General features: G+C 42.6%; 1 protein-coding gene across 2 annotated transcripts; it reads right to left on the bottom strand.

Moving 5' to 3' along the window:
* Window positions 1–2,749: 2,749 nt before the first annotated feature.
* LOC138663864 (oocyte zinc finger protein XlCOF8.4-like) lies at window positions 2,750–21,925 on the bottom strand. 2 transcript variants are annotated; one of them, XM_069750220.1, is made up of 7 exons: window positions 21,866–21,925; window positions 6,311–6,460; window positions 6,002–6,181; window positions 5,795–5,918; window positions 5,614–5,711; window positions 5,334–5,424; window positions 2,750–4,378 (listed from the first exon to the last, which is right to left on the bottom strand). In XM_069750220.1, the coding sequence occupies exons 2-7, from the start codon at window positions 6,386–6,388 to the stop codon at window positions 3,633–3,635; spliced, it is 1,317 nt and encodes a 438-aa protein (XP_069606321.1). In that variant the 5' UTR covers window positions 6,389–6,460; window positions 21,866–21,925; the 3' UTR covers window positions 2,750–3,632. The 2 variants fall into 2 exon arrangements, with proteins under 2 accessions (XP_069606321.1, XP_069606322.1); XM_069750221.1 differs by lacking the exon at window positions 21,866–21,925 and adding an exon at window positions 18,130–18,251.
* Window positions 21,926–22,325: the final 400 nt, after the last annotated feature.

The raw sequence follows: 22,325 nt of genomic DNA, 5'->3' as shown, positions 1-22,325 counted from the left end.
CCCTGGGGATATACTTCAACTGTGGGAAGGTATACCATCTAGCTGCCATAACATCACCCCAGCGGACCCCTTAAAGCAGCGTCGGTCCCCACTGACCGAATACCACAGGTGGCGTCACGAATATAAACTTTATCCCTTTAAAGACCTTTCCCTTTTATACGGACGTCCCAGGGCCACGGACTGGGTCAGCCACCGTGACATTTCCGTTTGAGCTGACCGGACCTGGTACAGAGTACCCCCTTGCCCTGACGGGGCGCTCCACATGTTTAGTGATAGTGACATACATTTCATAACTATCATTCAGTGCTCTAAACTGCTCTTCCTATCTTGTCAATGAGATGTGACTTTACCTTAGGAGAAGCACTATTTCACCTTCAAGGGACCAGTTTAGTAAGAAGTCTTATAACATAGTAATATAGTTATTAAGGCTGAAGGAAGACTTTAAGTCCATCTAGTTCAACCCATAGCCTAACCTAACATGCCCTAACATGTTGATCCAGAGGAAGGCAAAAAAAACCCATGTAGCAAAGAGTAAGCTCCACATTGGGGAAAAAAATTCCTTCCCGACTCCACATACGGCAATCAGACTAGTTTCCTGGATTAACACCCTATCAAGGAATCTAGTATATATAACCTGTAACATTATGCTTTTCAAGAAAGGCATCCAGTCCCCTCTTAAATTTAAGTAATGAATCACTCATTACAACATCATACGGCAGAGAGTTCCATAGTCTCACTGCTCTTACAGTAAAGAATCCGCGTCTTATTATGCTTAAACCTTCTTTCCTTCAGACGTAGAGGATGCCCCTTTGTCCCTGTCTCAGGTCTATGATTAAAAAGATCATCAGAAAGGTCTTTGTACTGTCCCCTCATATATTTATACATTAAAATAAGATCACCCCTTAGCCTTCGTTTTTCCAAACTAAATAGCCCCAAGTGTAATAACCTATTTTGGTCGCTCTTCTCTGCACCCGCTCTAGTTCAGCTATGTCTTTCTTATACACCGGAGACCAGAACTGTACACAGTATTCTAAGTGTGGTCGAACTAGTGACTTGTATAGAGGTAAAATTATGTTCTCCTCATGTGCATCTATGCCTCTTTTAATGCATCCCATTATTTTATTTGCCTTTGTAGCAACTGCCTGACACTGTCCATTAAATGTATTATTATTATTTATTGGTAAATAAATGTGAGTTTGTCATCCACCCATACACCCAGGTCTTTTTTATCGACGGTTTTGCCCAGAGTTTTAGAATTAAGCACATAGATATACATCCTATTACTTCTACCCAAGTGCATGACTTTACATTTATCCCCATTAAAGCTCATTTGCCATTTATCAGCCCAAGCTTCTAGTTTACATAAATCATCCTGTAATATACAATTGTCCTCCTCTGTATTTATTACCCTGCAGAGTTTAGTGTCATCTACAAATATTGAAATTCTTCTCTGTATGCCCCCTACAAGGTCATTAATAAATATGATATAAAGAAGAGGGCCCAATACTGACCCCTGTGGTACCCCACTGCTAACCGCGACCCAGTCCGAGTGTGCTCCATTAATAACCACCCTTTGTTTCCTATTCCTGAGCCAGCTCTTAACCCACTTACACATACATTCCCCTATCCCCATTAATCTCATTTTATGTATCAACCTTTTGTGTGGCACTGTATCAAAAGCTTTTGAAAAGTCCATATACACTGCGTCCACTGGGTTCCCTTGGTCCTGTCCAGAACTTACCTCTTCATGGAAATTGATCAGATTAGTCGGACAGGAACGGTCCCTAGTAAACCCGTGCTGATACTGGGTCATGAGGTTATTCCTCTTCAGATACTCCAGTATAGCATCCCTTAGAATGCCCTCCAGTATTTTACCCACAGTAGAGGTTAAGCTTACTGGCCTATAATTTCCGAGTTCAGTTTTTGTCCCCTTTTTGAATACTGGCACCACATTTGCTATATGCCAGTCCTGTGGTACATACCCTGTTATTATTGAGTCTTTAAAGATTAAAAATAATGGTCTATCAATAACTGTACTTAATTCCTGCAGTACTCGGGGGTGTATCCCATCCGGGCCCGGATATTTGTTAATTTTAGTGATTTTTAGACGCCGACGTACTTCCTGCTGGGTTAAGCAGGTGACATTTAATGGGGAATTTTAGTTATCACTGATCATATTGTCTGCCATGGGATTTTCTTGTGTAAATACTGATGAAAAAAGTCATTTAGCATACTGGCTTTTTCCTCATAATATACAAGCAATTCATTTATCCTGGATCATGTTGTAAAGTTTATTAAAGAGGCAGACATCGATAATAGGATAGCTATTAGCCATGTGCAAATCTGACGAAGTTTGAATTTGCCAAATCCACTGGATTTTACGGGGAAATTAGATTTTGAATGAATTTATTCTCGAAACAGGGGAAATATAAAAACTTAATTCCAGCTCACCCAGTTGCTCTATGCTCATCCACCTGGGGCTCAGACACTGGCCTTGCCCTGGCCTCACATCAAGGAAAATAGAAAAAATTGGAGTCTGGCTCAACAGGACTGGATTTTCCTTTTCTTTTTTAAAAGAAAATATAGTGCATACAAAAGAAAAATTTACATGGTCGACTTGACCCAGTCGACGCGTTTCGACTGCACTAGGCAGTCTTGCTCATGACTGGGAAATATACTTCGAGTGTAAGTGTTGTATGTTTTCTTTTCAACTTTTCACAGAATAACAAAATGTCTACCCACTGTGTGATTTCTTTGACATTCATGATTTATGAGTAAAACATTTCTTACACTCTGGACATCTTCCATGTGAGATTTCTTTATGTGCAATTAGAGTTCCATTCTGGCTTCACAATTTTCCACAAGCAATACATAAAAATACTTCTACATTCTACACTCTTTGACTCCTCTGTGGTTTATCAAGATGTGATTTATAAGAACAATATATTTTCCTCAGTCTGAACATACAGTGAAAAGCAAAATGGTAACAATGTTATGACCTTTTGACTTTCAGGCTCTATATCTCACTATCCACTACTGCTTTGATTGTGAGACTACCATAAATTCATAGACAATCATCTTGGATAGCTAACACATAAATTTGACATACATCGAGAAGAAATGGTTCAATGACAATGAATTAGAGGTGCTAGAATGGCCCCACAGTCCCCAGACCTCAACCCAATCAAACACTGATGGGTAGAATTGAAGAAAAAACTGTAGGCATATCCAAGTCAGTCAACCAGTATGCACTAACTTTGGAAACGTGTAGAAGAGACCTAAGATCTAATTTCGGTCAACGCATGTTTTAATCTGATCGTGAGCATTCCCAGGAATCAGGCCGTGTTGAAAGCTAAAGGTGGATTTACAAAATACTAACACAATAATACAAATTAAAATTTAAATCTTTAGAAGCAAAACAGTAACAATGCAGTGACATGACAAGAATCTGCATAACTAATCATATGCTAAATAGCTGCAAGTCAAATTTAAGTACGACATAGCCAAGATGATTGAATATCAAATTACAGCAGTCTCAAGCTCAAATCAGAAGTGGATAATGAGATATGGAGCCTGAAAGTCAAAAGTTCAAAACATTGTTACCCTTTTGAGTTTCACTGTACATACTGTTTCTACCCCGGGTGAGTTTTCTGATGTGTAACAAGATTTGATTTCTGGCTAAAACATTTTCCACATTTCGAACATAAGTATGGTTTCTCTCCAGTGTGACTTCTCTGATGTATAACAAGAATTGATTTCCTGTTAAAACATTTTCCACATTCTGGACATGAAAATGGCTTTTCTCCTGTGTGAGTTCTCACGTGATCAAGAAGATAGGATTTCTGCCTAAAATATTTCCCACACTCTGGACATAAAAATGGCTTCTCCCCTGTGTGAATTCTCTGATGTCTAACAAGACTTGATTTCCTGTTAAAAGAATTCCCACAATCTAAACATAAAAATGGTTTCTTCCTTATGTGAACTCTCTCGTGTCTAAGAAGAACTGATTTTCTGTTAAAACTTTTCTCACACTCTGAACATGAAAATGGCTTTTCCCCTCTGTGCATTTTTTTGTGTGTAACAAAATATGTTTTGAGGGAAAAACCCCTGCCCAGTTCTGAATTTGAAGATGGCTTCTTTACTTCCACGGCACTTTGAGTTTTACGGCCCCTTTTGCGTCTTTTATTTTTCTTAACACTCTGTGATGAATTAGAAGATAGGAACTTTTTAAAAGGATCAGTTGATAGATCTTTACTGTGAAGGGTTGATGGTGCAGCTGGGACAATGACATGCTCATCAAATATATCTTGCTTGATATCAAGGTCATCTGATTTAAAAATTGAAGCTATCAGATGTCCTTCTGTTCTGCTACAGTAATCTGCCAAGCATAAAACCAATTATTTTTTTAATAAAATAACCTTAACATTTTTTTTTAAACATTTCTCTAAAAATGTCCATAGATAATGCAAAATCAGATCGCAATTATACAGTAGACCTCTTCAGTGCACGAACCACAGGACCATAACATTAGATAAATATATACATATTATATATTACTTAAGAACAGCTACATTGATATGTAACTTATGCCTTGGATTCTGTTAGAAACCCACTTTTGTTATTTTTCATACTGTGATGGATACCTCCTATATCGTTGTGTAACCTATTTCTGCTTCATCAGTTCTTCAACACTGAGTTGATTCATTTATGTCACCATGCCATCTAAGTTGTGCATCATCGGTTAATCATTACTGAGTTACCCATTACTGAAATGGTAGTTGAGTACTTTTTTTGTGTGAAAAAATTGAATATACACCATTGTATAAACACCATTGTTCTCAGCAATGATCCGGGAGTAAGAGACGCTTCCAGGGGTCTTCCCCATGGTGTTCTCCTTCTATTCAGCACTTTTTCCATCCATTTCAACATTTTCACTGCCCCAGACCTCCTTGGAAGGCCTGCCGGAGAAATGCTCAGATTTCCCATTGACTCCCATTACTTGTTACTTGAAACAAGCACCTGAGCATTAGAAATTGCTCGGTTCGAGTAACAAGCACCCGGGGCATTTTAGTGCTCGCTCATCTCTACATAAGATATATTGACATAGGAATATATCATGTCTATATTCAATATTATAAATACCCAACTATAATTATATTATAGTATTTAACAACTATAATTATATCCAAATTGAATTTATATTTTGGTTGAAGGAGGGACAATATACAATTAAAAACAGAGATACCAGAGTGCAAAATATCAGCAAAAAACTATTACAACTAGTGAATGAGAAGATTCTGTGATTTCTCTGTAATTTCATGGTTATTACTCACCTGGGCAGTTATCTGTAGGAATCTCCTCTTTACATAACTCATCACCAATCACATACGTCTCTATAGTATTAATATGGGTCATATCTTCACCCTGAAACAAATATTGAAAAAGTCACCGACAGATGGAGAAGTCACATCTATGATCATCTGTAATCTCTACTGTTTTCAGTACACAGGTATAAAACATATAATACTGGTGTATAAAACAAGACTGAGCACAAGACCTTCACAGCCATCTACACATCATGGGGAGATCTCATGACACCTTCTCTCCATCTACCTGATGATCCTGAGGAACATTGGGATCTTCTTGTTTAAAGTCCTGTGGAAGAAGAGGATGGGGACATTCCTCTGGTGTTGTCCTCTTCCTGGATAGATCTGGAGGAAACACATACAGGGACTGAATTCATTCTTTACATACAGATAATTATAGGCTGTGTGTATTTAGTCCTGTCTGTTACCTGGTGATGTGAGGGGCTGGGGAACCTCCATCATGACGTCCTTGTACAGATCTTTGTGTCCTTCTAAATACTCCCACTCCTCCATGGAGAAATAGACGGTGACATCCTGACACCGTATAGGAACCTAACACAAACAATGATACCATCATCCCCCCGATCCCTTCATGGCATTACTGTATAATGTTCCAGCATTCCCAGCAGTGTCACCTCTCCAGTTAGCAGCTCAATCATCTTGTAGGTGAGTTCTAGGATCTTCTGGTTATTGATGTCCTCATGTATCAGGGGGTGAGGTGGAGGCCTCGTAATTGGGCTGAAGTGTCTTCCAAATCCTTCAAAGACAGGGGCCTGACAGTGGTCACTAGAGGTCTTCTTCACTACTGTGTAATTCTGGTTATGGAGAGACACATTAATAAATCTCACTACAGACTTTTCCAGAGTCCTCACCTCTCCAGTTCTGTCCATCTGTTATTCCCATAGATAAGAATGATGTAATGTGACATCATCAGAATCTCTCACCTCTCCAGTAAGCCGGAAGAGGATCTCTAGAGTGAGGTGTAATATCCTCTCCACCATCTTGTCCCTGTCCCTATCCATCCTTGATGGATCAGTCAGAAAATTTCTCTTCTATAGAAGATCTCCACTGAGAGGATTCAATATTTTAGGGACCTGAATGTGAGAAGAGGAATATGTAACATCGGAATCCTGAGTAATATAATTACTGAAAATATCAAAGGGAACATATAATAATATGAATGTAATGAAATGTAACATGTACATGTTATATTCTTGCTTTGTACAGACTGTTTGCTTGATTCTGGGGAACAGATCCACTTATCAATTCTCAGGTACTGAAAGATTGGAACATCCTTTTGTGAACCTCGTAGTTACTGTACATCATGTTGCTTCTCACAGCTGACACCCAGCACTAAGTGCCAGGAGCGATCACAGACCGCTTCCGGCACTTTAACCCCCGGAATGCTGCGATCCAACATGATCACCTTTGGATCGGAGACCCTGCGGCATGACGCCGGGTCCCGATCGCTGCCATGGAGACCCGATGTAATCGTGACGACATCCTGGTCTCCAGAGCTGAGAAACTTCATGTCATGTAGAGTGCATGTCAGGAAGTCTCTCAGGTCAGTGTGCAGAAACTGCAGCGCTGACAGCTCCCATAGCATGCAGATCTACATGCTATAGAAGCGATCAGCATGCGCAAAATGAGTGTCCCATAGTTGGACAAAGTGTAAAACTTAGAATGAAATATATATATTTTTTAATAATTGTAAAAATATATATAAAATAATAATAAAAAAGTTAATATTTATTCTATCACTAAATAAATATTTGAATGAAGAAAACCTCTAAACAATAAAAGTACACATATTTAGTATCGCCGCGTCAGTAATGACCTGACCTATAAAACTGTCCCACTAGTTAACCCTTTTAGTGAACACCATAAAAAATAAAACAAGGCAAAAACCAATGCTTTGTCATCATATCGCTGAACAAAAAGTGGAATAAAAGACGGATATAAATAAACATAGTGCCTCTGAAAATGTCATCTTGTCCCGCAAAAAACGAGCCGCCATACCAAAAGAGTACAAAAGTTATAGCTGTCAGAATAAAGTGATGCAAAAACAATTATGTTTTCTATAAAATAGTTTTTATTGTATAAAAGCCCCAAAACATAAAAACTATATAAATGAGGTATCGCTGTATTCGTACTAGCCCGAAGAATAAAACTGCCTTATCAATTTTACCACACATGGAATGGTATAAATCCCCCCCCCCCCCCCCCAAAAAAAAAAGAAGAAATTCATGAATTGCTGGTTTTTGCTCATTCTGTCTCTCAAAAATCAGAATAGAAAGTTATCAGAAAACGTCATGTGCCCGAAAAGTCTACCAATGAAAACATCAGCTCATCCCGCAAAAAAACAAGACCTCACATGCCTCTGTCGGCCGAAATATAGAAAAATTATAGCTCTCAAAATGTGGTGATGCAAAAACAATTTTTGCAATAAAAAGCGTCTTTAAGCATGTGACAGCAGGCAAACATAAAAACCCGCTATAACGCCTCTTTCACACATCCTGATATTTCCGGTACTGGAGATGTCAGCGTCCGTGTGTGTAATACTTGCGGCACACGTGTGGTATGTGTGGGTGCCACATCAGTAACACATGGACGGGCGCCAGGGAAGAAGTCTTGCAGTAAGTGCCGTTCCCCGGCACCGGGTGCTGAACACGGCTCTCATCATTCTCCTCTGCTCTGCCGGCGATCGGTGCGCAAAGGGGAGAATGATGAGAACCCCTTACCGACCACCGATACACCTTTTATCGGTGGCAGTTAAGGGTCCAATTTCTCCTGTTACCCTTGTAAAAATAAAAAATTGGAGGTGAAAAGATTTTTTTACGACTGGTGTCACTTGTGGGGGGTTTCCACTGTTTTGGCACATAAGAGGCTTTCCAAACACGACATGGCTTCCGATCTTAATTCCAGCTAATTTTGCATTGGAAAGTCAAACGGCGCTCCTTCCCTTCCGAGCTCTGCCATGCGCCCAAACAGTGGTTTACCTGCATATATGATGTATCAGCATACTCAGGACAAATTTTACAACAACTTTTGGCATCCAATTTCTCCTGTTACCCCTGGTAAAATTAAAAAAACTGGATCCGAATTAAATTTTGTGTGAAAAAAAAGATAAATGTTCTTTTTTTTTTTAAACATTCCAAAAATTCCTGTGAAGCACCTGAAAGGTTAATAAACTTATTGAATGTGGTTTTGAGCACCTTGAGGGGTGCAGTTTTTAGAATGATGTCAATTTTTGGTATTTTCTATCATATAGACCCCTCAAAGTGACTTCAAATGTGATGTGGTCCCTAAAAAAATGGTGTTGTAAAAATGAGAAATTGCTGTTTAGCTTTTAACCCTTATAACGTCCTAACAAGAAATAAATTTGGTTCCAAAATTATGCTGACGTAAAGTAAACATGTGGGAAATGTTACTTATTAAGTATTTTGTGTGACATATCTCTGTGATTTAAGGGCATGAAAATTCAAAGTTGGAAAATTGTGACATTTTCACCAAATTTTCATTTTTTCACAAATAAACGCAAGTCATATCAAAGAAATTTTACCACTAACATGAAGTACAATATGACACAAGAAAACAATGTCAGAATCATCAGGATCAATGGAAACGTTCCAGAGTTATTACCTCATAAAGGGACAGTGGTAAGAATTCTAAACATTGGCCTGTTCATTAACATGCAAACTACCTTTGGGGGTAAAGGGGTTAAAACAAAAGTCTTTGTTAGGGCTAAATATTTTTTTCCCCCTATTAATATCAAAACGTTGTAGGCATGTATACTTAATTTAAAATGAGCAAGGAATGCGGTAAGGAACGGGGAAGTGAATGTACTGCTGATGTGGCACACAGATGCCAAAGGCCGTGGGCCAGGTAAAACTGTGCCTCCTGCGGGAGCACAACAAACATGCTCATCCATAAGACCTAGTTTCCTTTCCCACTTTGCATGGGGGGAGCGGGACAACACTCTTGAAGCCAGAACAGTACGAACAGGTGGTGGGTTATATGGCAGATAATGCTTCTAGTATGTTTTCTAGCATCATCTTGTATTCAAGACCGATCCAGTCTCACAAGCCAAGAGTCTGGACCACATAATCCTCATCTTTATCCTTCTTCCTCCCACCATGGTGAGTCCCAGGAGACAAGTGATCTCACACTCTGACACTGCAAGGAGCTCTTTACATTTCCATTTATTGATACTGGCCTCTCACCCTGCACGTTTCAAGAGGTATATGAGGAGCTTGTGTGTAGTGGTTTCAAAATATTTTGGCAGCCACGGTCAGAAGATGATCACGGTGGGAAACAGCAATTAGTACTTCAAGAGGTAGATGATTATGAGACACAGTTGCCAACAACTGTGATGTCGTTAAGTCAACAAGTAAGGAGGATCAGGGTGCGGAAGTGGAAGACGACGTTGTGGACAATTAAGTCACTGACCCAACCAGGGAAGGTGCCATGCAGAGCGAGGCCCACAGCACAGATGGGGAGGGATCCAAAGCACCGCAATAGGCAGGAAGAGACAGTGGAAAGGCCAGTGGCAGAAGGTGGGCAACTGTTCACCAGAGCACTCACACGCAGCAAGTTCCCAGGCCAAGCGTTAGGTGTTCCCCAGTCTGGAATTTTTTTAAAGAAACTGCGGACAATAAATTAATGGTCATTTGCAACCTGTGCTGTACCAAGATCAGCAGTGGTCTGAACACTATCAGCAACTGGTTGGGCCGAACACTTGGGTCCACAATCAGCATCTGCGGTTGACACCACTGCCTTTTCCCCTGTCCTTGATGCAGGCAAGGATGCCTCCCACTGCACCTCTCCTTGCACATTCATAAGCACCATCAGCAACCATGTCCAATTCCTTGTTCCTGTGCAGCGTTCAACTGCCCCAACCCCAGGCCTTGGAACGCAAGCGTAAATATCTAAAAACAGGCATAAAGACAAAATGGTCACATTTCCTGACGGCTTGCAATGGAAATATTGCCGTTTAGGCTTGTGGACACTGAGGCTTTTCACAATCCCATGGTAGTGGCATTCCCTCCGTACTTAGTCCCCAGCCACACCTACTATTCCTGGTGTGCTATTCCAACACGTGTCCCATAACATAACTTGTGCCCTGACCAATGCAGTTACTGGGAAGGTCGACTTAATGACCGACACGCGTACAAACGCTTATGGGAAGGGACACTACATTTCCTGATGGCACACTGTGTGAACCTAGTGGAGGCCGGGACCAAGTTGCACCCTGGGACTGCATACGTGCTACTGATGACGAGGATTGCGAGCCATCGTTCCATCAGGGTTTCATCCACCTTCTACATCAGTTCTTGCAGCCCCCCTCCTCCTCACCCTCCATCCCTGAATTGTCATCCATATCAGCAAGCTGGAAGCACTGCAGCACTGACTCAATGAAGTGGCAATAGGCTCTGCTGAAAATGTTTTGTTTAGGTGACAAACAGCACACCGCCGTCGTTGAAAGGTATAACAAAATAGACAGATCTGTGGCTCTCGCCACTGAACCTACAACCAGGCAAGGTAGTGTGTGATAATGGCTGTAACCTTGTGATTGCTCTGATGCTTGGCCAGCTCTTGCACATACCATGCCTGGCCCACGTGCTCAACTTAGTGGTTCAGCTGTTTCTTAAAACCTACCCAGATTTGCATGAGCGATTTGTGAAGTTACGCTGCATGTGAAACCATTTCTGAAAGTCAGCTACAGTTGCAGCTGGTTTGGCAGTGCTGCAGTAGTGCTTCGAGGCGCCAGTTCACTGACTGGTGTGTGACATGGCTATGTCCTGGAACTCATCATTACTAGTGATGAGCGAGTGTGCTCGTTACTCGAGTTTTCCCAGCATGCTCGGGTGTTCTCTGAGTATCTTGAGCATGCTCGTAGATTATGTCTGTGTCCCCGCAGCTGCATGATTTGGTGCTGTTAAGACAACCTGAACACATGCAGGCATTGCCTGTTTGTTAGGGAATCCTCATATGTATTCAGGCTGTCTAGCAGCCGCAAATCATGCAGCTGCGGGGACACAAACATAATCTACGAGCACGCCCAAGATACTCGGAGAACACCCGAGCATGCTCGGAAAACTCAAGTAACGAGCACACTCACTCATCACTAATCATTACATATGTTGGGAAGGCTTTGTGAGCAGCAGGAGGCAATAGGTGAATAACAACTACAACATGTGCATCGGTATTCTAGTCTACCTCTGCACATAAAAACGAATGAATGGGAATGGATGTCTGACATCTATGAGGCTCTCCAAAACTTTGCGGAATCAATCAAGATGCTGAGTGGCAATGGCGCCATAATCAGCTTAACCATCCTGCGAATCAAAACAAGGCTTGTTCGGAGCACTACCAATACCAGGTATAGGCACAATGTAAATCAGGGTGCTACACAATGCATGAGACTACAAATACTGAACAAAAGAAGAAAGACACTGCATAAATGCGTGCACACCTACAATATATATATAATAAGATACAACTTTATTGTGTAGAAGCAAAGGACATACAAAATCTAAAACCAATTAAAACCTGATCCATAAGGATCAAACACGAGCACACCATTCCCCCATGCGGTGTTAAACCAGCGAAAGGCAAAAAATGGATACTGGTACAGTAATAATATATATCAGTATCGGAAAGTTAAATACAATATAAGGTATACATTTAAACCTAAAAAAAGTAACTGGCATTAACCATATGTATATATACTCCCACAAAAAGTGACAACACACAGGGCGTCCCCAGAGTTGTCAAAGACCAACAGCACCAAACCCAGTGCTATATAGTAATAACTGGATATAAGCCAGAATCAAAGCCCAATATACAGCAGCACTGGGATTGCTAGCAAAGATGAAGTAGAAGCAGGTATCAGGCCAAAAGCTGGGTATGCCCGCTGTGAAAATACAGCCTGGTGGCAACCTGTTGCTAATGAGGCCAAACTATATATAAAGTATGCTCACAAGGAGTAGAGATCCAAAAAAATGGATCAGCGCGGTCACCGGAAGAAAAAGCCCCATGCTGGCTGGTCAGTGGGAGATGGAAGAGACGGTGTGGGAGAATCCAAATCCATCCTGCTTCTGTCTCTACTCAAACGCTCGCTGCTCACAATTAAAGAAGAAGCTTTGCATGTAGACCAGTTAAAGATGGAAGAAGAAAGTAGACAGGTTGATACTACCCAGCCCAGCCTCATCTCATCTTCTCAGTGTGGAATGGGTGGTAATAATGAGGAGGAACAGATGATGGTTGCTTGTGCTACAGTGGGTACTATCCACACCAGCTTCATCCCATCTGTTAAGTGTGAATAGTCTGAAGAGTAGAAAATGGAGAATTGTTCTCCTGGTGGGGACAGGGAAGTCTTGCCTGTATTGAGTCTGGCACACATGGCTGACTTTATGTCCTGCTGCCTTTCCCGTGACCCTCGCATTATATGCATTTTGGCCAACATCAATTACTGGTTGTTCACCCTTCTCGACCCATGCTACAAGGAAAACATTCCATATCTCTTTCCTGTGGTGGAGAGGGCTAGTAAAATGGTCAATACCAAAAAGGCCCTAGTAAATTATTACAAAAATTCCTATTTGACAACGCTGGCGGCAGAAGTCATAGTTCCTTGGGCAATGGAGATACACACCAGGTCTAACAGAAGCAGGGGAACTCTATCAAAGTTCTGGGAAAATTCATCAGACCTTTCCAGCGTCCAGGCCACTGATGTGCTGGGTAGTCTGACAAGGAGGAAAACGTTTTGGAAGATGGTGAAATAATAATAATAATTTTTATTTATATATTGCCAACATATTCCGCAGCACTTTACAATTAAGCAGGGACGTGTGCAAACAATAAATTCGGTACAAGTTAAGACAATTTAAACAGTAACATTAGGAGTGAGGTCCCTGCTAGCAAGCTTACAATCTACAAGGAAATGGGGGGACACAATATGTGAAAAGTGATTGTTATTTCAGGTCTGGCAATTATAATAAATAGGGATTTTCATACAAAGCTGTATGATCCGATCATCAGCCCATGTGTTTAAGTGCAACAGTCAAGTATCAAGTGCAGGGTGTGGAGACAGATGAATAGTAGGGTGCAGATTCAGAGTAATATTTGGAAGGAGGGAACAGGGCAAAGTTAGTTTACTGAGTAGCTGATGTGGTAGGCTTGTTTGAAGAGATGGGTTTTCAAAGCGCGCTTGAATAGGTCGGGGCTAGGTATCAGTCTGATCGTCTGGGGAAGAGCATTCCAGAGAGCTGGCGTAGCACGAGAGAAGTCTTGGAGACGGAGGTGTGAGGTTCGGATTACAGGGGATGTTAGTCTTAGGTCATTTGTAGAACGGAGGGCACGTGTAGGGCGATAGACAGAGATGAGAGAGAAGATATAAGGGGGTGCAGAACTGTGGAGAGCTTTGTGGGTGAGAGAGATGAGTTTATACTGGACCCTGTAGTGAATGGGTAGCCAGTGTAATGACTGGCACAAGATGGAGGCATCGGTGAAGCGGCTGGACAGAAATATGACTCTGGCTGCAGCATTCAAGATGGATTCGAGAGGAGAAAGTTTGGTAAGAGGGAGACCGATCAGAAGAGAGTTGCAGTAGTCCAGGCGGGAATGAATAAGAGCGACAGTAAGAGTCTTAGCAGTTTCAAAGGTGAGAAAAGGTCGGATTCTGGAGATGTTTTTAAGATGCAGGTGACAAGAGCGAGTGAGTGATCGAATATAGGGAGTAAAGGAAAGTTCGGTGTCGAATATAACCCCAAGACAGCGGGCATGCTGCTTGGGAGTTATGGTTGAACTCTCCAGGGTAATTTCGATGTTGGGTAGAGTGAGGTTAGTAGAAGGGAGAAACACAAGAAGTTCCGTATTGGAGAGATTTAGTTTCAGGTAGAGGGAGGACATGATGTTAGAGACAGCAGACAGACAATCCTTGGTATTTTGTATAAATCATTTTTATTGGTCACAGCAATAAAGAACAAAGGCAAACGTTACAAACTGGTAAGTCTGTGCAATGATAGGCAGTAATTTTAAGTCGAACAAGAGGAGCATAGTTACAGCATTTATGTCTTATGATTTAACTTTTCTGATCAATAATGCTCCTGGTTATCCCGAAATCATGAGCTGATAACAATAAAAAACAGCCGGGATAGTTGGTACCAATTGTTAGATTTCTTTGTGGATATTCAAAATACAATATGTATAATCGAACTAGTTATGAGGAGGACAAACATAGAAAGTAAGGAAGGGGAAAGAAAAGAGGGTGGGAAGAAGAAAAGAAGGATGGATGAGGGTGTGGGGAATTCAGGGAAGGAGTGTGGCTGCCCCCGCATCCCAGCGGACATGACGCACGCCGAGGAACGGCCCGGAAGCATACGAGAATAGGCTATATAGTGTGTCGGGTTCTGGAAACCCAGAGATCTAGTTCAGGAGTTTCCCTAAAAGCGATCCAAGGGGCCCATATGTTGTAAGTTTTCTCTGCGTTACCTGGTGACTGATTTATCAACTGCTCCATTCTATAGATGTTATTAAGTTCTGCCACAAAATCTGTACGGGAAGGAAATTTTTCTTGTTTCCAAAACCGAGGGATCAGATTTCTGACTGCGGTAAGAAAGTGTCTGAGGATGCCCCTCTTGAACCTAGATATTGACAAGTCGCATAGAGACAGCAAAGCTAGACCTGCTGAAGGTTGGATCTGTGTGATAGACAGCTTATTATGAAGTTTAAAGACGGCCAGCCACAAATCCCTTATGGGGGGGCAGTCCCACCAGATATGCATGTAGGAGCCTATTTCCTTTAAGCATCTCCAACAGACGTCAGGAGTCGTGGGGAATACCGCATGCACCATGGAGGGGCATCTATACCATCTTGCTAGAATCTTATAGCTCCTCTCCTGTGATACTGCGCATAATGACGATCTGGAAGAGAAGAGAAGAATTTTTTCCCTATCTTCAGATGACAAGGGTCTTCCCAGATCGCCCTCCCATTTTGAGAAAAACAATGGCCAACCCTGCAGCGGAGCCCTCCCCTCTTGGAAGATTTTATAAAGCAGCGAGACAGTATGATCTGGGGGATTTGCTGATATGCAAAGCTTCTCAAAGGGAGTTAGCGGCCTGTTGATGTTGGCTTGTTTAGAAATTGAGTGGATATAACTTTTTAGTTGTTCATAGAAGAACCAGTCAACAGAGTATGATTCCCCCTCTGGGAATAGTTCCCTAAGGGACTTTATCCCAGTTTCATTTAAATAGTCGTGGATGATGGGTTTTGAATCTTTTCTCTTATTTAGAAATGTCTCTCTATTCAGCCCTGCCGGAAAAGCAGAATTATCGTAAATTGGAATTAAGGGGCCCGGGAGGGTTGTGATCTGAAAGACTTTATTTCGGTTTTTGATAAGAAGCAACAAGTTTCTCGTGAGGAAGGGTATGTAGATGTCCGGCCCTAGCCCCTTGCCTCCTTTCCAAAGTACAATTTGGGAGTCGCGTCCATTAAGATCATTTTCTAAGTTAACCCACTTTTTGTTGTTTTTACTGTGATAAAGGTCTAAGATACAAGTTCCCATTGATGCATAACTATAAATCGCGAGGTCCGGGAGACCCAGTCCACCTGTCGATTTAGATCTACTCAATGTTGTATATGAAATACGTGCTCGATTATGAGACCAAATAAAACGAGTAATTATTTGTTTGAGGCGGGAAAAGAAAGAAGCTGGTAGGTATAGGGGAATTGTTTGAAAAAAATATAAGAGGCGAGGCAGGAGGTCCATCTTCACTGCATTGATCCTACCCAGCCAGGACAATTGTAGCCTGTGCCACTTCTCCAAGTCTGAGTTTGTTTTCTGTAGGATTGGCACAAGGTTGGTTTCAAACAGTTTAGACGTTTTGTTTGTAATTTTGATACCTAAATAAGTAAGGGAATCAAAGCTCCATTTAAATGGGAAAGCCCTCCTTAATTGATCCACCAAGGGGAGTTGGAGTGATATGTTTAGGATTTCGGATTTATGGGAATTCATTTTGAAGTTACTTAGGTGGCCAAATTTATGTAGCTCCGAAATAATGTTTGGTAGGCTCGTAGAGGGGGACGTAATATATAGGAGAATGTCATCTGCAAAGAGTGTCAGCTTATGTTCTTCAGAACGTAATTTTATACCATTAATTGATGGGTTATTTCTCAGGGCCACGGCTAAATGCTCCATTGTTAGGATATATAAGAGGGGAGAGAGAGGGCACCCCTGCCTTGTACCATTTCTGATCGGGAACATTTCCGATAGTGAGCCGTTTACCTTGACCTGAGCACTAGGAGAAGAATACAGGGCGGAGATCCTACACAGCATGTTTTCTTTTAGGCCAATTTCCTCTAGAGTCTGGGAAATAAATTCCCAATGGACCCTGTCAAAGGTCTTTTCAGCATCTATTGACATGATACACAGGGGGTCCCCCTCTCTGCCCGCTCTGTCAATTAGAGAGATAGTTCGGATTGTGTTGTCCCTCGCCTCTCGCCCTGGAACAAAGCCCACCTGGTCCTGGTTTATTAGTTTTGGTAAAAGGGGGCATAGTCTATTGGCTAACATTTTTGCATATATTTTAATATCCAGATTTATTAAAGAGATCGGGCGGTAATTATCGCACGTAGAAGGGTCCTTGCCAGGCTTAGGGAGAACTGTTATGTGAGCGATGAGTGCCTGTATAGGGAATGAGCCCCCAAGAGAGACAAAATTACAGGCCTTCAGAAGTATTGGACTAAGCAATGTGTTGAACAACTTGTAGAAGCCTGCCGAGAACCCATCAGGGCCCGGGCTCTTGCCCTGTTTCAAAGCGCTAATGGTTTCAGACACCTCCTCCACTGAGAATTCCTTTTCAAGATCAAGTAGATCACCTTCAGGCAGAGTGGGTAGTTTATGTTCCTGTAAATATGATTTGATTTTATTACGAAGAAAATGTAGTGGAGCCTCTTTATAGTGTCCCGTTATGTTGTATAGAGATTTGTAATATTCACTGAAGTTGGAAAGAATATCTCTGGTATTAAACACTTTCTTCCCCTCTTTGGTTTTTAATAAAAGGAATGTAGGTATTGGGATTACGTTGATTAAGGGCTCTGGCCAAGAGTCTACCACTTTTATTGCCTAGCTGGTAAAAACGGCTCTTGAGTCTTTCTCTGAGGCATTTAGATTTTTGGTCTATTATAGATAACAATTTTTGTCTGGCCGAGGAGAGCCTAGCAAATGTGCTGGCCTCAAGGTCTCGTTTATGTTTGTTTTCTAATTGGTGTATTTGATCTGTTAAGCTAAGTATTTCCGCCGCTCTTTCTTTTTTTAACCTCGCGCCATGGGAGATGAGGACACCTCTTATTACACTTTTCAAGGCTTCCCATTTTATAGTAGGGGACGTGGTGTCTTCCTCGTGGTCAGTCAGGAAATCTGTGATTGTTTGATCAATCTTGGATTTACATATGGGATTCTGTAGCAGGTTTTCATTCAGACGCCAGGAGAAACCTGGTCTCGAGGCAGAATGAAGTGAGATTGTTAGGTAAATAGGAGCGTGATCTGACCACAATATCGACCCCACGTCCGCCTTTACCTGCATATCAAGCAACTTATGTGATATGAAGAAATAATCTATTCTACTGTAAGTGTTGTGTATTTTTGAAAAGAAGCTATAGTCCTTAGTTGTTGGATTAAGAACCCTCCAGACATCTACCAGTCTCAAGCTGCGCAGCTGGGATCTTATTTTTTTAATAGAAGATGTAGGATATGAAGACTTACCCGAAGAGACATCCACCGCAGGGTTCATAGGAATATTAAAGTCGCCCCCAAGTATCACAGGAGAGGAACCAGCAAACTCCTCGAGACGTCTTTTGCAGTCGGCTCCAAACTTCTGTTGCCCTTGGTTTGGGAAATATACGTTAGCAATTACAAGTTTATGTGCTGCCCATGTAATGAGTAGGAAGATATATCTGCCGTTTTTATCAATTTGTGAGTCTAAGATCTCAGGCACAAAGGATTTGTGAAAGGCTATTGAGACACCTTTTGATTTTGAAAATGGATTTGGGCTATGATACCATTTAGGGTAATTTTTTGTGGTACAATGTGGCACCACACCAGATTTGAAATGTGTCTCTTGGAGCAGTAGCACAGAGACCCTCTGTTTGTGGCTATCAAGCAGGACCCGCCGTCTTTTTTCAGGTATATTTAGCCCCTTAAAGTTGAAGGAGCAAAATTTAATTTCATCCATTATCAAATACCTTTATGCCATTCCGCAGTACCATGCGCCCCATCCGCCAGAACACGCGACAGCCAGGGGTAGTAGGGAAGAGACAGTAGGAGGGAAGGGAAAAAGGCGGGGTAAAGAAGAAATAATAGAGCATGGAAAACATAAAAGAAGGTGCGTTAGGATTGACGCACCAGGTCAGATTATGCATCTGTATATTTAGGGCAAAAGAATGGAGAAGGAGAAGTCTCCTCCCCTTCCTTCACCCGAGCACCTTAAGTGGATAAGGGAAGCCAAGGGAGATACCGATCCCCCCAACCCCCACAAACTTGGTAAGTCCCATAAACGAGCATTTGCAAACATGTAACGTCTAGTTAAACAGGATAATTGTCCTTGCACCAATCCTTGGTATTTTGAATTAGGGTAGGGGTGATCTCAGGGGAAGAAGTGTATAATTGGGTGTCATCAGCATAGAGATTATACTGGAACCCAAATCTGCTCATTGTCAAATAGGGGCCGTGTAAAGAGAGAAGAGGAGGAGGCCTAGGACTGAGCCTTGCGGAACCCCGATAGTAAGGGGACAAGGAGAGGAAGAGGAGCCGGCAAAAGATACAGTGAAGGAGCAGTCAGAGAGGTAGGAGGAGAACCAGGAGAGGGCTGTGTCCTTGAGGCCTATAGAGCGGAGCATAGTGAGGAGGAGCTGGTGATCCACAGTGTCAAATGCGGCAGAGAGATCCAGGAGAATCAGCAGGGAACAATGACCTTTGGATTTAGCTGTTATTAGATCATTAGAGACTTTTGTGAGGGCAGTTTCAGTGGAGTGTAAAGAGCGGAAACCAGATTGTAAGAGATAAGAGAGTTATCCGAGAGATAGCGGATTAGACGGGAGTGGACCAAGCATTCCAGGAGTTTAGAGATGAAGGAAAGGTTAGGAACAGGTCTGTAGTTAGCAGTGCAGTTCTGGTCCAGGGATGGCTTTTTTAATTAAAGGGGTTATGATGGAATGTTTAAATGAGGAGGGAAAGATACCTGAAGAAGAAGAGAGGTTAAATATTTTAGTCAGGTGAGTGGTGACCACTGGTGAGAGAGACTGCAGGATATGTGAAGGAATGGGGTCACTGTTGCAGGTTGTAGGCCGAGCAGAAGCGAGGAGCTTGGAAACTTCTTCTTCTGAAACAGGCTCAAAGATGTCTAGTGAGCTTGAGGTGCGGCAGGGAAGGGGATCCAGGCACGGAGGAGATTGCGCTGAGATATTCTGATGGATGTGGTTGATTTTTTCTAAGAAATAAGTGGCCAGATCCTCGCCGCTGAGGTTGGTGATGAGGGCGGTTTCAGGAGGGAGTTTAAGGTTTCAAAAAGTCATTTTGGGTTGTTGGATAGTGAGGTGATGAGGGTGGTGAAGTAGGATTGTTTGGCCAGATAAAGGGCAGAGTTATAGGTTTTGAGCATGAACTTATAGTGGATGAAGTATTCTGCTAAGAGAGATTTTCTTCACTGCCGCTCTGCATACCTTGAGCAACGCTGAAGAAAGCGTGTTTGCATAGTGTGCCAGGGCTGCCGTTGTCTGTGTCGGGTCTTTCTGCGTGTAGAAGGTGCTGCTTCATCCAGGGCATTCTTCAGTGTATTATTGAAGTGTGACAATGCTAAGTCTGGACAGGAGAGGGAGGAGATGGGGGCTAGAGATGTGTGGAGATTGTCCACAAGCTGCTGGGTATTAATGGGACGTGTATTCCGATAACTGTGGTAAGTGGGGGTGTCCCGGGTGAGGAGATAATTCTTGACAGAGAAGGAAAGAAGGTTGTGGTCCGAGAGTGGGAGAGAGGAGTTAGTAAAGTCATGCAGCGAGCCGGGACGGGAGAAAACCAGGTCCAGAGTATTCCCGTCCTCATGCGTAGGAGAATTAGTAAACTGTGAGAGGCCGAATGAAGAAGTTAGAGAAAGAAGATGAGAGGCAGATTGGGAGAGGGGATCACTGATGGGGATGTTAAAGTACCTGACCATACCCGCATCATCTGTGATTCCTCTGTCCCATACAACTATTGTGTATCTAAGCTGGACTCATGGCATGTAATGTCTTTATATGCCTTGGAGGTGCTGGCCTGGCCTGGCCTGCCTCTAGCGTTTTGACAGAGCAAGTTTTTAGCTCCGCTGTTGGAATAATAACTGATAGGTGCATCCGACTGTCAGTTGAAAATGCTAACAAACTGACTCATCAAAATGTACAAGGCCAGGATTGGCCCAGACTTCTGAACCCCGATCACAAAAGGGGAACATAAAGCCAATTCAAGTGTAGGGTTATCATGAAGTCCTCGCTCTTCAAATTTTTAGGTAACACTCTCTCCACAGTTTTAGAGTGTCATCATGCGGCACTCGTTAAAAAAAATCTTGTCTCCCAGGGAGTATTGCAGTCCCTCCTAATTTTTGGTAGTTCTTGCACTTAGTGCATGGGCTTCCTGAGTCTAGGCGTCCCACTACCAAACAATTTGAAAAGAATGTGTATGAAGCCCTTCTTTATATTCAATACCAGGCGGATCTGAGACTCTCTTCCTTCTTATTTTTGGCAGGTCTTGCATTGTCCACAGCGTATGCTGCTCCCCTTCCATTTCAGTGATTTTCCTGGCCCTCAGCCTCCTGTTAGGGTCTTCTGGAAAAATGCTCGAGTTTACCATTGATCTCCATTGTAAGCGCTACTCGAGTCAAGCCAGTCCGAATGTCCGACATGCTTGATTTGAGTACTGCGAACTCAAGCATTTTAGTGGTCAGCCATCACTTTTAATTTATATACCACCAACATACTCTGCAGCGCTTTACAATTCAGAGGTTCATATACAACAGTCATAAGTAACAAAGGTAGAGATAATACAATAGTTAAAGCAAAAACAATGACGACCCGGCTCGTAAGAGCTTACAATCTACAATGAGGTGGGGGAGACAAAGTACAGGGGCTTATTTACAATGATGGTCCAGCCATCTTGAGGGAATGGGGAATAGATAAAGGCTGCCTGAGGTAGTCACCAGCCAGCATGTGTAGTGTTTATGGGTGCTCAGGGTATCACAGTCATCGTACATGAAAAATGGCTAAATAATAATGTAATTGCTGGCATTTTTCCATTCCCCAAAAATATACGAATAGAAGCCAATCAGTTACATTATATGGAGCCGAAAATGGCGACAAAATACAGAGAAATGGGAGAAAGGACCCAGCACTAGAGATAAGGGAGGCACAGTAGTGTCAGCACTGAAGGGGTTACTGCCCCCCCCCCCAAGTAATGGGGAATCTCCAGCACCTACCTCCACCTGCAGAGCCGCACACCACATATATGGCTGCTCTGTGCGCACAGGACCTGTGATGAGGTCACAGGAGGGGAGGAGTCAGGGGTCACATGATCAGGGGCCTCAGTGTATGCAGGACTGTGCTGAGCTGGTTGTCATGGTGCTGGATGAGGGGAAGGTTATGTGTGGGGTCAGGAGGGATGTACAGGGTGGATGTAGCAGAGCCGCGTGTGTACAAGGTGTACGGAGCGGAGCCGTGTGTGTATGAGGTGTACGGAGCAGAGCCGTGTGTGTACGAGGTGTACGGAGCGGAGCCGTGTGTGTACGAGGTGTACGGAGCGGAGCCGTGTGTGTACGAGGTGTACAGAGTGAAGCCGTGTGTGTGCACGAGGTGTATGGAGCGGAGCCGTGTGTACGAGGTGTACAGAGCGGAGCCGTGTGTGCGAGGTGTACGGAGCAGAGCCATGTGTGTATGAGG

The sequence above is a fragment of the Ranitomeya imitator genome, chromosome 2 (genome assembly GCF_032444005.1).
Source record: "Ranitomeya imitator isolate aRanImi1 chromosome 2, aRanImi1.pri, whole genome shotgun sequence".
Lineage (NCBI taxonomy): Eukaryota > Metazoa > Chordata > Amphibia > Anura > Dendrobatidae > Ranitomeya > Ranitomeya imitator.
Note: the sequence above shows the minus strand (reverse complement) of the source record. Positions and strands in the feature narration are given on the sequence as shown.

Excerpts from the sequence above, each read along its gene's own strand:
- LOC138663864 (XM_069750220.1), bottom strand. The coding sequence starts at position 6,388 with ATGGATAGGGACAGGGACAAGATGGTGGAGAGGATATTACACCTCACT. Across the intron at positions 5,919-6,001 it reads TTGAGCTGCTAACTGGAGAG|GTTCCTATACGGTGTCAGGA; the intron begins GTGACACTGCTG and ends TGTTTGTGTTAG. Across the intron at positions 5,712-5,794 it reads CCAGCCCCTCACATCACCAG|ATCTATCCAGGAAGAGGACA; the intron begins GTAACAGACAGG and ends TGTTTCCTCCAG.